General features: G+C 38.5%; 1 protein-coding gene across 1 annotated transcript in view; it reads left to right on the top strand.

Moving 5' to 3' along the window:
• Positions 1–2,202: 2,202 nt before the first annotated feature.
• Positions 2,203–17,173, top strand: part of ASIC5 (acid sensing ion channel subunit family member 5) — a gene marked incomplete at its 3' end in the record, with an annotated part of 28,752 nt that continues 13,781 nt past the window's right edge. Inside the window, exons 1-4 of the mRNA XM_081092341.1 lie at positions 2,203–2,290; positions 4,628–4,934; positions 13,088–13,325; positions 14,918–15,043. Coding sequence (XP_080948467.1) covers positions 2,251–2,290; positions 4,628–4,934; positions 13,088–13,325; positions 14,918–15,043 — 711 coding nt within the window. The 5' untranslated portion in view covers positions 2,203–2,250. The remainder of the gene's footprint in view (positions 2,291–4,627; positions 4,935–13,087; positions 13,326–14,917; positions 15,044–17,173) is intronic.

Below are 17,173 nucleotides of genomic sequence, written 5' to 3'. Positions count from 1 at the left end.
CCCCAAACAAGTCTGCTCTACTTAGGCTGGTCTGAAGAAATGGGAAAGCAGAGATTCCAATGAGAAACCTGATCAGCAAGCTCTTGGGGCAGGCCAGTTTATGAAGTTAAAGGTTGACAAAGAGGTTGGGTCTCTGGATGAACCCTTGCTGGAGACCCAAACCATATGACTACATATATTTTTATTTTTGTTTTTTGTTTTTGTTTTCTTTTTAAATATATTTTTATTGATTTTTTTACAGAGAGGAAGGGAGAGGGATAGAGAGAAACATCCATGAGAGAGAAACATCGATCAGCTGCCTCCTGCACACCCCCTACTGGGGATGTGCCTGTAATCAAGGTACATGCCCCTGACCGGAATCGAACCTGGGACCCTTCAGTCTGCAGGCTGACGCTCTATCCACTGAGCCAAACCGGTTAGGGCGTGACTACATATATTTTATCATTTGTGTGTTTGTTTTACACAAGTGGGTAAAAGGGTCTGTGAATAAAAAAAGAGAAGTGTCCAGAACCTTTTGACATGGGAATTCCATGAACTGTGGTACCAAAACCCATTGGTGAAGACCTGACTCAGGCTACAATTAGTTTTAAAAATATATATTAAAATGTAAGGATTGATACAATTATGGAAACAAGCTTCCTGTAAAGATGCTATGTTACGTTTACCTGAATGTTTTATGAGAATGAATATTATGTTGGACCTAAAACAATTCTTGTACCCAGAATTGTAAAACCAAAACCTGTTGATAAAGTCCTATCAGAGACTGTAGATAGGAATGGAAGAGTCGATGGAATTGAGGTAAAAGTTCATAGGCAAAGTGGTGTACTTTGAACAGGCTTTCTATGAAGCAAATAGCCTCATTGTGGAACACTCCATACCTAATATTATAAGATAGAAGGCATATATATCTACTCTTTTAAAAATATTAATTGGCTATGCTGCAGAACATACAATTTTTATAGCTTCATTGAAAGATTTGTTACAAACAGCTACAAAAAAAAATAAGAAAATAAGATGTACCTAAAATAAAATTACGTACCCAGAGGGAAAGAAGCAAATTAGGTATAAATGTAGCTGAACAGGCAGGTCAGCATATGATATCATTTAAGGAATTGGGAGTTATGTCCTGATGTTTCAAATCTTTGTAAAACCAGAAATGCAGCCCTCAGAGCCATTTAAAGCCCTCCTATCTTTACCATCCTCAACTCCTCAGACTGAAGTGGAAAAAAGAGGAAAAATAAGTTGTTGTGTCGTAAGTACAAACAACTATAGAAGCACTCTTACCCCAAACTAGGCATACTTTCTATAATATTGTCTTCTCCAAAAATATTCATAAGAAAAGGCTATAGCCACCTAAGCAGGTAACCTTAATTTATTCCATCTGCCAGTAACACCGTTTGGATCCAACTATATTTTCATTTAAACTCCTTGAAATTTCTTAGTTTGCCTCTCTACAATATTAGTTTCAACTTAGGAAATGACATAAAATATATGTAGTCATATGAATGGTTAGTGGATAAAATACTACCATGGTTAACTCTAAGAGGCTGAAATAGAAATGCATGCAATTCCTCAGTTTGGCCAAGAGATGGAGTTGTTAATACACAATAGTGCATATTTCCCAGCTTATAATTTAATATAAAAATAATCATAATTTCTCAAAAGTGTTAATATGAACACCTAATTAGACTTTGTACTTTATTGAATTTTTATGCTTTTAGCAATCATTTCTTCTTGTGGAGATGTTTTCTGGTATTTTATTTTGTCATCTTTACTGATTACTATTTCTGTTTTGAAATTGCTTCATCTGATACTGAAAAACTCCCACCAAGACATCTGTACCCCCAAGATTTCATTCCAACTGCATTTTGATTCAAACTTATATACACAGAGAGTTGGAAATAAAGTCTAAGGGGGCTGCCTGGTCAGGGATAGTTTAAAACCACAGGTGTTTATAAAGATTGTCTCCAATTATGGGTAAATTTGTTTCCAAATTCCTTTTGTTTGTTTGTTTCACTCTATGACAGCTTCTCATCAGTCCATAAATGCACAAAGCTGCTTCTGCCAGTATTTTTTTGGTTTGCAAATTATATGCTTTCTGAGGCAAAACATAGCAACACAAACATTTAAATTGCCCCCACGGTTTTTACAACCTCAACTGCTGTATTCAATATAAAGGCCACAAAAGGAACATAATTATTAATGAAAACTGGATATACTCCCTAGGACTCCTGCTTACTGAAATGACAAATGGAGCAGACGGAGAAAACAAAAGTCTGTGCTGAGAAAGGTGGGTAAAGAGTAAATTGTGAGAAAAGTTGTAATTCTCATTTTTAAGGCTAGAAATTAGCAAAGAGGAAAGGGCATTTTTTTTTTCATTTGGTAAATGTGCTTTCCAATATTTACTTGAATATAATACAAGCAATACAGTTTGGGTTATTTAGGGATGCTTTGAATGAGGAAGTCAAAAATAGTTGTAAAATATTATATACTAGAAAGAATCTTTATTGTTGTCTTATTTTGTTGTGTTTTTTTGTTGTTTTGTTTTCTCTGCTTATCAAGTGTCTACCAGTTTTATTTTTAAAATACAGAAAAAAAAATTTATTTGATGATCCTCCAAATGTTTCCATAAGATCAGTATTCATGGCACGGGCCATTTGCCATAATTACAGAGTGTACGTTTCAGTCAGGAAAGTAGGCTGGTTCCTGCTTTGTAGGCTGATGGGCCGTTTACTAAACCAATTCTGAGCTTCCTCACAGTGACACATCATCTTGTTTCTTCACTCTTCATCTCAAATAATACTTTTAAAAGGTCATTTAAAACCCTAGCAAATAACAGAATACTCCAGTACAGCCAAAGCAAGTGTCCAATAGTAGATCTATAGTAAGTGTGCTAATTTTTGACAGATAAAGTTGAAATATATTTTTAGGGTAATGCTTGCACCCAGCAATACTTAGTTTGGCCAGTTACTGGTTCCTAGATTAATCTTTCCTTTTAACAGCTTTGGTCCCTGTGGTAGGAAGACTACTGTCAGATGCCCGGAGATAGTTGTACTTCTATCAGAGTTGATTCTTCATATGTGTTTGTAACTGGTGGCTAAATAATACACCAAAGGGCATTACTCAATTTATTCTGCCAATGAATAATAAGAATAATAGTTTTTCTCATAAGTCTGATTTTTCCTTGGGACTGTGACAATTAATATATACATATATAACCTAATTTGATATTAACAACAGTAAGTGAGGCTACTCTAAGTTTTAGTTAAAATTCAAGCTGGTCAGTGTATAATCTCTGTAAAATAATCATAATATAATTTTTAATTTTGTCCTAACATTTTGCAATCAATTTGAGTCCCTTATAAAATGTTCAGATGTGTATTATCATATATTCATGACTTAAGCTTAAGTAATTGATTGGAGACTTATGAAGTATTATATAATAATTTAATTTTAATACCTAAAACCTTTAGAAGTATATTAATGCTGATTAGTTTACAAAAAAAAATACTTCCTCAATTAAAGCAAAACATATAAAAGTTAATTTGACCTAATTATAAGCATTTATGACCATTAAGAAGTCCTTTCTGAAATGAAAATGTTATCATTTACCACCTCACCACTAAATTTACAGAAGAACAAAAATAGCTAACATTAGCATGGTCCAGGTCATTTGCCAAGTTGTTCTTATTTAATACTCACAACAAGCTCAGGTGGCAGAGACTATTGCTCCCATGTGACAGCCCAGGATCAAAGTATCAGAAAGATTAAGAAATTTGGTTAAAGTCGCACAGATGGAAAGATGTGAGATCTGGCTCAGAAACCAGATCTATCCATTCCAAAGGCCATCTCATCCTCTGAATTACATGAAAACTTTCTCTCAGCAAAAGAATTATCTACATCTTTTACAGAAAGTTAAAAACAAATTAAATCAAAGGGGAATTTTGAATATGTTATATGTTACCATAAATATTTTAGGGCTACCTTTACTGGGTCCTTAGCAATCAGTATCAATAAACATGATTTGATTATTGATAATCTTAAAAATAGGAATTCACTTTCTAAAGAGGTAGAAAATATATTACTTAACTAACAATGCAACATTATACATTTTAACTAAGTAACCAACTGAAGTAAAGTAGTTATGTATCAGAGCACATGAACCTACAATACCCCAGCATAGTCACACTTATGACGCGCAGAAGAATCAGCCTGATTTTGTTTATGGCATCTAAGAGATTTTGTGATTCTTCAGAGAAGAATTTTAAAAATTAGTGATACGCTGTTAAAGATTATGTGTTGTAAGCAACCTATTCAAAGTGAGTTTATTTTGAAATTGCAAGCAACCACATACAAATACGATGGCACTTGCACATTTGCCTTCACAAGAAGCATTCTAGGAATTGCTTTAGCATATTCTCCTTAAACCCATGTAGCCGATGCTGCTACTTCTTGATTTCTGAATAGACCATGCAATTCAAGAAGAAATTGTATGTATCACACATCATAAGAGTAACCTGTTTACATTTATGTAAGTTGTATTTTTTATAGATAACATCAAGGTTTCCTACCTCATTCCTTTGTTGTTGTTGTTATTATTTAACTATTGCATGGACAAAACCTTCAGGACTCTTGGGAAAGATAAAGCTCTGGCTTTCAAAGAAACCACTGCCCTCTCCCACTGACCGAAAGAAGTTTGACCATGACTTTGCCATCTCCACTTCCTTTCATGGGCTACATAATATTGTTCGGAACCGGAGCAAAATCCGCAAGGTGATCTGGCTGGTGGTGGTCTTGGGCTCCGTCTCACTGGTGGTATGGCAGATCTACAGTCGCTTGGTCAACTACTTCACATGGCCGACCACGACGTCTGTAGAGGTTCAGTATGTGGAAAAGATAGAGTTCCCAGCTGTGACGTTTTGTAATTTGAACAGGTAACAATTATTCTCTTAATAAGTTTCTATAACTTTGGTAGCATAACTTTTCTTGGATGACTGAAATCGAGTTTTATCATGCATTATTTAACACATGGAAAGCAATCTAAGTTGTACTTATACACACTCATTTAGGGAGCAAAAAAGCTTATTGATTTCTTCTTTCACTTATTTTTCTTTTTTTCTTTCTACCTTCAGTAATGATTTGTTAGGCATTGCACCAAACCCTGTCATAAAATGGGTGTAAAAGTCTTGATCCTGGCACTTTCAAAAAAAGAAAGTTCTACCCCAGGCATATTGGACTGTGATACTCAATCACCCACACCCCAGCTGCTCCTAGGGTGGAGGTTCCACATTGAGACAAGGTCAGGAGACTAGAAACCACTGCCTGCCCAGAACCCTGCTTGTAAAGACTTTGCCGGTGGGAGAGGCAGGCACTAAGAACAAGAACTCCGACACTCTCCCCAAGGGGACTTTTCTTATAATTATAACTAGAGGCCCGGTGCACAAAAATATGTGCACTAGGGGAGGAGGGGGGTCCCTCAGCCAGGCCTGTGCCCTCTCGCAGTCTGGGACCCCTCGGGAGATAACGACCTGCTGGCTTAGGCCTGCTCCCGGGTGGCAGAGGGCAGGCCCAATCCCTAGGTGCAGCCCCTGGTCGGGCTCAGAGCAGGGCCGATTGGGGAGTTGGGGTGCCACCCCCTGTCATGCACAGAGCAGGGCGGATCGGGAGGTTGCGATGCCACCCTCAGTCACGCTCAGAGTAGGGCCAATTGGGGGGTTGGGGCACTGCCCCCTGTCACACTCAAGGCAGGGTCGATGGGGAGGTTGCGGCGCCACCCCCTGTCACGCACAGAGCAGCGCCCATCAGGGGGGGTTGGGGCTCCGTACCCTGTCACGCACATAGCAGGGCCCATCAGGGGGGTTGGGGCTCCATACCCTGTCACGGACAGAGCAGGGCGGATCAGGGGGTTGGAGCGCCGCCCTCTATTACCCACAGAGCAGGGCCGATCAGGGGGTTGGGGCGCCACCACTGTCACACTCAGGGCAGGGCCAATGGGGAGGTTATGGCTCTACCCTGTCACACACAGAGCAGGGCCCGTGGGGGGAGGGAGGGGTTGGGGCGCCGCACCCTGTCACACACAGAGCAGGGCCGATCAGGGGGTTGGGGTGCCGCACCCTGTCACACACAGAGCCGCAAGGCGATCAGGTGGTTTGGGCACTGCCCCCTGTCACACTGATCCCGGTGCCGGGAGGCCTCTCAGCTCCGCTGATCCTGGTTCTGGGAGGCCTCACGGCTCCAGTGATCCAGGTGCTGGGAGGCATATTACCCTTTTACTATATAGGATAGAGGCCTGGTGCATGGGTGGAGGCCAGCTGTTTTGCCCTGAAGGGTGTCCTGGATCAGGGTGGGGGTCCCCACTGGGGTGCCTGGCCAGCCTGGGTGAGGGGATGATGGCTGTTTGCAGCTGGTCACACACCCTTCAGGGTGGGGGTCCCCACTGGGGTGCCTGGCCAGTCTGGGTGAGGGGCTAAGGGCTGTTTTCAGGCTGGCGGGTGACTGAAGCTCCCAACTGCTCCTTTTTCCTTTTTCTTTTTTTATTTTGGGTCAGCTTTAGCTCTGGCTCCAGCTCTGAGGCCTCTGCTGCTGAAAGCAGGTATCTGGTTTGTTTGGGTTCTATAATAGAAACACTGTATCAACTCGAGCTCTGAGATCCCAGCGGGCTGAAAGCAGGTTTCTGGGGTTTTGTTTAGCTTCTATATTTGTAACAATGTTTCAAACTGCAAGCTCAGAGAATAGCAAGGCAGGCAGAAAATTCAAGGCAGGCGGTGAACGTTGGTTTCCTCCATCACTGAAGCAAGCAAGCCTCATGTTAGTTTCAAGCTGCCTGGCTGCCGGCCGCCATCTTGGCTGGCAGTTAATTTGCATATCACCCTGATTAGCCAATGGGAAGGGTAGCGGTCGTACGGTAATTACCATGTTTCTCTTTTATTAGATAGGATTATAACTGCAAGATCTCGCCTAAACCAGCAAGTTAGACATCCCCTGAGGGGTCCCGGATTGTGAGAAGGTGCAGACCAGGCTGAGGGACCACCCCTCTCTTCCTGTGCAGAAATTTTGTGCACCAGGCTTCTAGTTTTAAATATAAAAACACATGCAAAATGGGAGTACAGAAGGAGAAGGAGTGAAGAGAGTAGAAAAGTATTTTTAAGGCATCAAGTCCCAAACTTTCTCCCGAAGTTTGCAGAAAAGCTTTAATCTACACATCCAAAAAGTTCAATGAACTTCCATACAATGAATACAAAGAGATTAGCAGTCAGCAACATCATTGTGAAAATACTGAAATTCAGAAAGTCAAAATAGATTCAATATTCTAGACACTCTAATTGTGGAATAGGTAAGTTCTTAATTATGAAGCAGGAATTTTAGGGGGACTATAGGCAGGCTTAGGGATTTTTTAGAATTGGGGTCCATGGAAAAAACAAGGGGCTGCAGACTGGGAGAAGGTACATTTCCATAACACAAGGAAGCCAGGTGCAGTTACATTTCCATAAGACAAGGAAGCAGCAACAGTATATTTCCATAGGACAAGGAAGCAGCAACAGGTATATTTCCATAAGACAAAGGAACTGGAAGTAGCCAAGAAAGATCTATATTTGCAAATAAACAGAAGGAAGCTCTTCATTCCAATGGAAAAGAAGAAAGCCCAGAGGAATGGAAGGACTATAAGGGAGGAGGGCTCAGGAATCACTATAGTAACCAATTCGAAGGGGAATATTCACCAATCAGAGGGGATATCAGGACACAGGAACTGTAGCCTTTATAAACCATGGGGGGGAAAAAAAACTCAGTGGGACCCTTTCCCCCTCCCTACTTGGGAGTCCATTCTGTGGAACTCTTCCCTCTCCCCACATGGGAGTCTGTACTTGTTCTTCAATAAATCTCCACCTTTGCTATACCTCTTTCTTCCTGTGGATTCATTCTTCGATTCTGGCAGACAAAAAATCCGGTTCCAGTCCAAAAATTTGGTATTAATTATAAGAGACTTATTCTTCCTTAGATGACAAAGAACTAAGACATCATCAGTACTGTAGGGATAAGAGACATCCTCAACTCCCGAAGGTTAATTTGACAGATAGATTCTTCAGATACTCATTCATGAGGATTTTATACAACATTGTTTGGCAAATTATTAACAGATCAGGTAAAGAACTCAAGCTGCCTACTGTCTAGTTCTCAAAGCAAATGATCTTCAAACTTTTTAGCTCATGTGTCATATAAAGGAACTTTGAAAAACTATAATTTGATGTGCATATTTAAAATTGATTTTTTAACCACTAGCTTAAATGTTTATGTGTTAAGTTTAGGATATCAAAAATATTATAAACTTTGTTATATAAAATAGGATAAGGATTAACTGTAATGAGAATAAATACAGGGTGTCCCTCTAAAAATGTATACACACTTTAACAGCTGATAGTTCAATTGATGTTTCTTTACAGATTTAACTCATTTGAATTAATAATTATTCAAAGTGTGTATACATTTTTGGGGGGACACCCTGTATTTCATGAGTCCATAAAACTTTAACTACTTTATTAAATAAAGTACATTGATATGAATTATGTATATTTTTATCTAGACTTTGATTAAATATCACAATAATCTGGAAGATTCACAAAATAACCAAATTATATTTACAATAACAAATTTTATTGTACTACATCTCCTTTTTTCAATTTACAGGGTCCCAATAAAGGCCCAAATACCCAGTGTTTAACATTAAGTTTTACCCGAATCAGAAATATGTGCATGACAAGCTAAGAAAAGGTTGAAGGAGCCTTAGAATTAAGTCTAAGAACCAATCAAGGTTCCCCTGAAGTAAGCTACAATTTATTTATGCCTCTGTTAAGAGCCCTAAGATTGTTAAATACCAGTAGGCATTATACGCTAAGATTTGTGATAGGTGAAGGGTAAAACCTCTTTCATCAATGATTGGATAAATATTGTGAATGCAGGCTCTTTTTTAAAAGTAGAGGATCTAGAAATTTATTCATGAGTACCCTTGAGCACATGCCCATCCCAATTTGAAGACCATTTCTCTAAGCTGCATTGCATTCAATTCACATGAGGAAAAATAAGGTTTAATTAACATTGCAATTTACATAAAGTTACCATCTAGAACAGAGGTCCTCAAACTTTCTAAACAGGGGGCCAGTTCACTGTCCCTCAGACATTCCACACATGCGCACTGCGGGCCCGGGACAAGTCGGCTGCTAAGCAGGACAGGCAGCGGCGGGCCGGATAAATGTTTTCTGCGGACCGCATGTGGCCTGCGGGCCATAGTTTGAGGACCCTTATCTAGAAACTGGAAAAGATCTGTTCACCGATCCCTAATCAAACACTTGTGCTGATATACCTTGGCCATAGGACTATATCCGCGAGGTGAGGGAACTTTGCCAAGAGACTTCTGAATATTTGCCATAGGACCAGGGAGCTATCCAGCGTACATGAAGCTCAGAGTGGATCGTTTTTAATAGGACTACTCTATACGACAAAATCATTTCCAGTAACAATCATGAAAATAAACAAGTGATAATAATGACCTACATGTTTTAATACCAATAAAATGTTAAAATTAATAAACGTAATACAAAAATGCCAATTCAAAATAAAACTGAAAGAAAAGAAAAATTTAGCACTTGGAGTGATTTTCAAGTGTCTCTGTGTTAAAAATTTCCACTGAAATATCTTGACCATAAAATGTGTCATACATTTCCATTATATTTGCTAAAAATAACTGCAAAAACTTGTTTTCTTTTATAAATATAAGAGAACACGATTAGATGTAGTAAATAGTGAAGTTACTTTGTCCATTGTTTTTAAACAAGCAACTCAAAAGATTAAAAAAACACACACAAATAAACAAGTAACTCAAGTTCTGTTTCTTCATCTTTACAATAATCATTGTACTTCTTTATTCCAAACCTCGGTTTAAATGCAAAAAATTGTGTTAAAGCATTTTACATAAAAACCAAAATCATGACTTTCATACAAATATGAAATGAACACATAACAAAGATTTTATTAATTAGAGAACTCTAATGTGTTAAAATTAATTAATAGGAGAGCTCAAAAAGAAGACATTCTTATACATTTTTCATCTTCACAAAATGATTTATAAAATATTAACTTCCTGCTAATACATGGTAGATTTAGATTTGTTTTAGGGAGGCTCAATGAAGGACTGAATTAGGCATCAACTTGGACACCAGATAAAACATTCATTTGGGTCACATAATTTGGGGAAGTGTAGTTAGAGATATTAATGTACATAAGAAGGACTTCTTTAGTAATTGGTTGTCAGTTTAAATTGTTCAAGCAAACCAATGTACTTTTATTATTATTTTCTATTACTAGTTTCTTACCCAGTATGTTAAATAAAAGAGTCAGGTAAACTATAACTAAGCAAGATTTTTAAAAGAATATTTTTGAAAGAATTTTGAAGTTTGAAATGAAGTTGAAAATAAATTCAGCAACAGATTTTGGTCTTATGCTGAAGAATATGCCTTACAAAGCTTTTTACTTCCTTTGTTCCAAATATTGTTAGATTTTATTCATTAAGGTTAATCCATCTACCTAAATTACCCTTATGATCCTAACTATTAATATTTTTAAATGCACCCCCCTCCCCTTTAACCTTTTAATCTATTGTAGGCATACCTCCTACATGTGTGGAAATTCCTTCATTTCTCTGCACAATCATCCTAAAAAGCATCCAGAGAACATTGTGTGAGGCAGTAGTGACTCAGCCTGTGTGGGACTCCAAAGTCACAGAACTTTGGAGCAGATCCTGTGAGTCATTCAAAGTTAGAAAGCTGAAGCAAATTAAAGGCCCATTACTCAATTTAGGGCTCACACTGTTCTTCAACCCCAAATCTGTTGCTAATGTAAACTTAATGCCTCAAAAGGTCAGCAGAAACACTTCTGAAATGAAAAGCAAGGTTGCCAGATATACTGTAGTTAGTTAGACTATCCCTAAGATGGAGGCTTGAGAGCGTCGCTAAAGAAAGGCAGTCAGCCAGGCTGCCATGCTCAATGGTTGAGCATCGACCTATGAACCAGGAGGTCAAGGTTTGATTCCCGGTCGGGCACATGCCCAGATGGCAGGCTTGACCCCCAGTGTGGGGCCTAAAGGAGGCAGTCAATCAATGATTCTTTCTCACTCTCCCTCTTCCCCTTCCTCCCTGAAATCAATAAAAACGTATTTCAAAAAAAAGACAAAGTCAGAAGAGGATAGGTATAAGGTTTTAGAATCTGAGCTGCTGGGTTTTTTGTTTTGAGGTTTGTAAAATAAATATGTGAGGGTTTTTTAAAATTGATCCGAGAGAGACAAAGGGAGAGGGGAAAAGAAACATTGATGTGAGAGCAAAACACCAATTGTCTGTCTCCTGCACACCCTCTACTGGGGATAGAGCCCCAAATCCCAGGTATGTGCCCTGCCCAGGAGTCAAACTCATGGCCTTGCAATGCATGGGCTGAGGCACAACCAACTGAGCCACACTGGCCAAGGCTTAGGCTTCTGGTTTTAAGACAGTCTTTGCAAAACTCAAAGCTGGTTAAGTAAGGTGTTATATTAGAGACTGCTCATGAAAGCAGTTTCTTATCTCTAAAAGACTGTATGATATTTGTCTGAGATTTTTTTCCCCAATTTTTGTTTTGTGTATGCCCTACTTTAACTAAGAAAGGGTTTAATGTGGCTTGTATAAGAAAGAAAAGAAATACATAAAAATAACATAAAGGGAAGTGAAAATAAAATATAAAACCTGGGACATAAAGAGAGCCCAGGAGTGAGGTTATATGCAAGCCACACGGTCCCTTACACTTATCAAGAGTGGATCACACATTTCATTCCATGTTTTCTAGCAGTCAATTTAAAGAAAGTTGGTTCAGTTTCAAGATTTATAGTATCGAAATATTAATCATATTTGAAAAGAATGTAAGGTATGCAAATAAAGAACAGTACATAATGCAAGGCAGAAATTGCTCAAGAACATAAGAGACTTGCAAATTACTTAGAGTAGTAAGATCAAATATGTTACTTCTGCTTCGATTGCCAGGAAAACACTTTGACAATAGTGAAGCATTTATATAATGAATATTTACCTAGCACTCACTACATTTCAGGCATTCTTCTCAATAGTTTAGGAAAGATAATTCAATCATAGAAATAACATTCTGAGATAGGTGATAATAACATATACCAACTTTAGAAGTGAGAAAACAGTCACAGTGAGATGGAATTTGCTAAGTCATACTACTAAGTGGCTCTAACAACCATGATCCATGACAGAAACAGAACCAGCATGAGTGATATAAATTAAGGGATATCCTATAGGGATTGAGCCCCCACTGAATCACAGGGGCTGGGCCTGAAGTCAGCAAGGTCAGCAGCCAGAAAGACAGATAGATATGAAGTAAAGGGCATGAACAGAAGCTGGAGATGTGTGTCTCTCTTTTTCACTGCCACCCGTCTTCAAGGTGACCTGCAGGATAAGTTGGCACGTTTTCCAGACTGTCCTCTCACTGACCCAGGATCTGAAGAAGCTGAAAGAGGAGATTGGGCAGGAGTTGGAGGAAGGGTCCTCCTGGCTACTGTCCCATGCCACAAGTGGAGTCAGACCATGAACCCAGTGAGAGTGAGGAACCATAACTTCTGCCCAACAATGAGCTCCAGGTTGTAACCAGATACACAGAAGGAAGGGGATGTTGCAGTTTCAACATAGCCATGCAAACACAGTACAAAGCCACCACAATGGCAAAGGAGATCTAGCTCCAAAGTCTACATTTCTATCAGCTCCACATTTCTACCTCTCCCTTTATGTTGAGTCTTGAGGATTCATCAGGGTGTATCCATATCAAGGTCTGGAAGGTATTCTAGGTAAATGAAACTGTATGTACAAACACAAGGTAAGTTACAGGATGTGATAAAGACCTCTTAGGAGTCTAATTTTGCTTGAATGTATTATGAATGAGGGGAAATGTAGGAGAGAAGCAGGAGAATCTGGTATGATCTAGATGTGTGGGCTCTGTCCTCTAGATAAAAACAAGTTTTCATTATTCTAAATAATACCTGTATTCCTACTGATAGGTTCCAAACTGAAGCTGTAGCCAAATTTGGTGTTATTTTTTTCTTATGGAATATTGTATCCAAAGTCCTCCATCTCCAGGAAATCCGTGCCAATTCTACTGGTTTTAAAGAGGCTATTGATTTTCTTGCAAGTCAACAAAACTTCAGCATTGCAGAGTTTGTCAGGAAAAATGGCTTTTATCTCAACAACAGCACTTTGTTGAAATGTGACTTTTTTGGAAAGCCATGTGGCTCACAGGTAATGATTTGTTTCTTTGAATATCATCAAAATAATAAGCTACTTTACCAGACTGTTTCACAATGAGATAAAGTTTATTCCCATGGACAATCTAAATTTGCTTAACGATTATGTTTTCTTAGCTCAGTCTTATGATGTCAGAGGGTATAGTTATGTAAGAGACATATTTCCTTTTTTAAGTAATTAGATAAGAAAAGGTAGAGAACATAAATCTTTGGCTGCCTTTGTTGCAGGATAATAGTCCTTCCAAAAGAAACACAAATTTAACATAAGGTGTTATTTTAATTTCCCCATTCATCAGTGAACAATATGTTCCAATGCAGCATTTTTATTACCATTAAGCAAGAATATGCTGTTTTTATGCATGTGGTATTATATCAGAGGTTATGGAAAATGAGACAGGCCCAGTATTTGACTATAAAAATTATTTATATTTCTCTAATTACTCATAACATCTTGTTTTTATTTACTTACATTTAAGATAAAATTGTTGACATATCTGGAATCTGCAAGCAAAGTATATAGGGAATTTTTCCCCTTAGTTCCTGTATCAGTCATTCTGTAGTATGTGTTCTTAGATGATTCACAAATTCATGATCCTAGGACACAATTTCTTATCTTTTCGGTAGCCTTCCTTAGCCCACAGTAAACAGAAAAGAAGTGCCTGAGAGACATCTGACAGAGATGAAGCCCTGCTCTAAACTCAATTTAGAAGAGAAGCTCTTCTATATTGCTTTTTATTTACAGACATATTTAAAAGTATGACCAAGGAATTTTGTAGTAGACATTTTCAGGTACATATTACAGGAACCCAACTCTGATAAGCTTAAGAGTAAAAAGAATGAATTGAGTTAAGTAGGAGCTCAGCCAAAGGACTCTGAGACTATCATTAATATGCTGTTTCAATTTCCATCTCATGACTCCAGTTGGCTTCTTTCTACAGATGTCCTCCTCACACAGAGCCAAGAAGGCTGCTGACAACTCTAGCACCATATTAAAATAGTTGCCTATGCTGTCTACTCCTGTATCCACTTACAAATCCCATGGGAGATTCTAATTAGCTCTACTTCGGACACATGTCAATTATTGAAACAATCTCTGATACAAAGCAGTGGGGTATTAAGATTGGCCCTGCTGTATCACATGCATCTCCATAGTGGAGGTGGTTGGAGGAGGAGGATCAAAGGAGCCAAGCTGATGGCTGGCCCACTAGGACCCTGCACAGTCGGGGGGGGGGGGGGGTGGCTCTATAAAAAGGATGCTGAGGGAGTTCTCCATAAATAAAATATATGTTTCTATGAATCCTTAGCAAATATAAAACAAATGACTTTTAAATGTTTTTTAAACTATGCTAAATTACATATGAAAATGTCTCAATGAATCACATACATATTGACTAGTACGTATCCAAAAAAATGAAAACTCTCATTGAATATAAATAATTAGACTATCTATTCTTCTTGATATTTCTGTATGCTCATTTAGACACCTGTGATTTAAGAAAAAAACAAAACTTTATAGCAATTTGAAGTTTAGAAATGACCAACATACCCCGCTGATTTTGTTTTATTTGGTTCATTTTCATATTGGAGGATTTCGCACATGTCTTCACTGAATACGGAAATTGTTTTACTTTTAATCATGGCGAAAATATTGAAGCAAGGGAAAAAGTGAGTGTCTCTGGAAGAGGTTTAAGCTTGCTCTTCAATGTCAATCAGGTATTGCATTTTTTTAACCCGAGCCAGAGCTTAAGACTAATAATAATAAGCATGGGTTTTAAAAGATTTGATCAAAATATTTCGCCCTATCAAACTGTTCCTACAAGTTGGATATTATTTTATTTTTTGTTAATTTAGAGTCCTATGGGTGCAACTATTGAGTTGGAGATTAAAAGACAAACGTTAGAGGCAATAACCTGGACACTTGTAGCTATATCACTGACTACCATTACTGTGACTCCAGAAAATGGTTGTACCACAAAATAAGAAAACCAAACAATTCTAACTCGTTACTTATGGTTAATGTAAGATGATGCTGGGTATTTAAAAAATAAATTTTAGATTTACATGTAAATAAGGCAATGTGTTTTAGAAAGAAGCCATATACAGATATTTCACAAAGCATTGCATCTATGATCTGTAAAGGTGATAAAAATAATTTTTATATAAAGAAAATTGTATAAGTGGACCTTGACTAAGCCTAATTTCCATAAACGTGTAAATTGTCTAAACAGTTCTCATTACTTGGGTTTTAATGTCCAGACACCTGGGAGATGAAGTGGTGCTACCTTTGAGAGCTCCGGATAGAGTTCTCACCCAAGATTAATTCCTCACCTGCGGTCTTGCTCAACTAATCTATATAATAAAAGAGAAAGCGTATGTCTTCACTCTTACAGGAAACTTAATTTGAATTTTAAATAAAGCCAGAGATTTCATTTACAAAGAGAAGAAGAATGCCAAATAGTTTTCTAAAACAAATGAAACAAAGAGAACAGCCAAAGATAAAGCAAATAAAAGGCCACTGGGTGAAGAGAGAGCCAGAACGTAGATGATTAAAACACGTCTATAGCCTTCATAAAAGCCTAAGCGACCTTTACAGCAGAACGACCAGACGACTGGTCGCTATGATGTGTACTGACCACCAGGAGGCAGACACTCAATGCAGGAGCTGCTCCCTGGTGGTCAGTGTGCTCCCACAGGGGGACCCCCGCTCAGCCAGAAGCTGGGCTCATGGCTGGCAAGCACAGCGGCAGTGGCGGAAGCTCTCCTGCCTCCATGGCAGTGCTAAGGAGCAGCGAGCAGGCAGGAAGTAAGGAGGGAGAGGGATGTCCAACTGTCAGACATCCTTAGTGCTGCTCTGGAGGCGGGAGAGGCTCCTGCTACTGCTGCTGCGCTCGCCAGCCCTGAGCCCAGCTCAGGGCTCCTGGCTGAGTGGCACTCACCCTGTGGAGTTCACTGACCACCAGGGAGCAGCTCCTGCATCGAGTGTCGGCCCCCTGGTGGTCAGTGCACATCATAGTGACTGGTCATTCTGCTGTTCAGTTGATTTGCATATTCATCTTTTATTATATAGGATAACTTCCTCTTGTATCCCATTTTTTATGTTTAAACACAGTACTGTACAGTTCAGTGCATGAACCCATGCTTGTATATCTATCTGATTAATATTTTCAAGTCACTCAGCTGTAAAGTATATGGTCATTTCAAACTCTGTATTACAAATTTTACAAGCTAGAATTTCCTAACTACTTTAAAATGCAACTATAATCTGAATATTCAATACAACATTCCATAAGTAAATGACACTGAAATACTTCTTCATATGAGCCAGTTAAGTGTTTCATACAGTGTTATAGCAGGCCACAGAGAAATGGGGTTCTGAGTTATAAATGGAATATTAGTCATAGTTATTAAATGTAATTCCATAATACAGTTGACCCATTCACAATAAAAATCATTATATTCCTAAGTCCATTCTTTCTCCTTGTATCCTGAAACTAATAGCCAAATCCCCAGAAGTATAGTCTTAAATTTATTTATCTGATATAAGGTTGATAAAAGAAGAGCACAGGGGTTAGAGAAAGTGTATGTCTTCACTCTTACAGGAAACTTAATTTGAATTTTAAATAAAGCCAGAGATTTCATTTACAAAGAAAAGAAGAATGCCAAATAATTTTCTAAAACAAATGAAACAAAGAGAACAGCCGAAGATAAAGCAAATAAAAGGCCACTGGGTGAAGAGAGAGCCAGAACGTAGATGATTAAAATACGTCTATAGCCTTCATCGTAGGTAAAAGTGATCCAAGCAAAACTGTCGAAGCCTTAAAATGTGATTCAACCCTAGAAAGG

The sequence above is a fragment of the Myotis nattereri genome (assembly GCF_964212035.1).
Source record: "Myotis nattereri genome assembly, chromosome: 5".
Lineage (NCBI taxonomy): Eukaryota > Metazoa > Chordata > Mammalia > Chiroptera > Vespertilionidae > Myotis > Myotis nattereri.
This window is presented reverse-complemented; position numbering and strand designations above follow the sequence as displayed.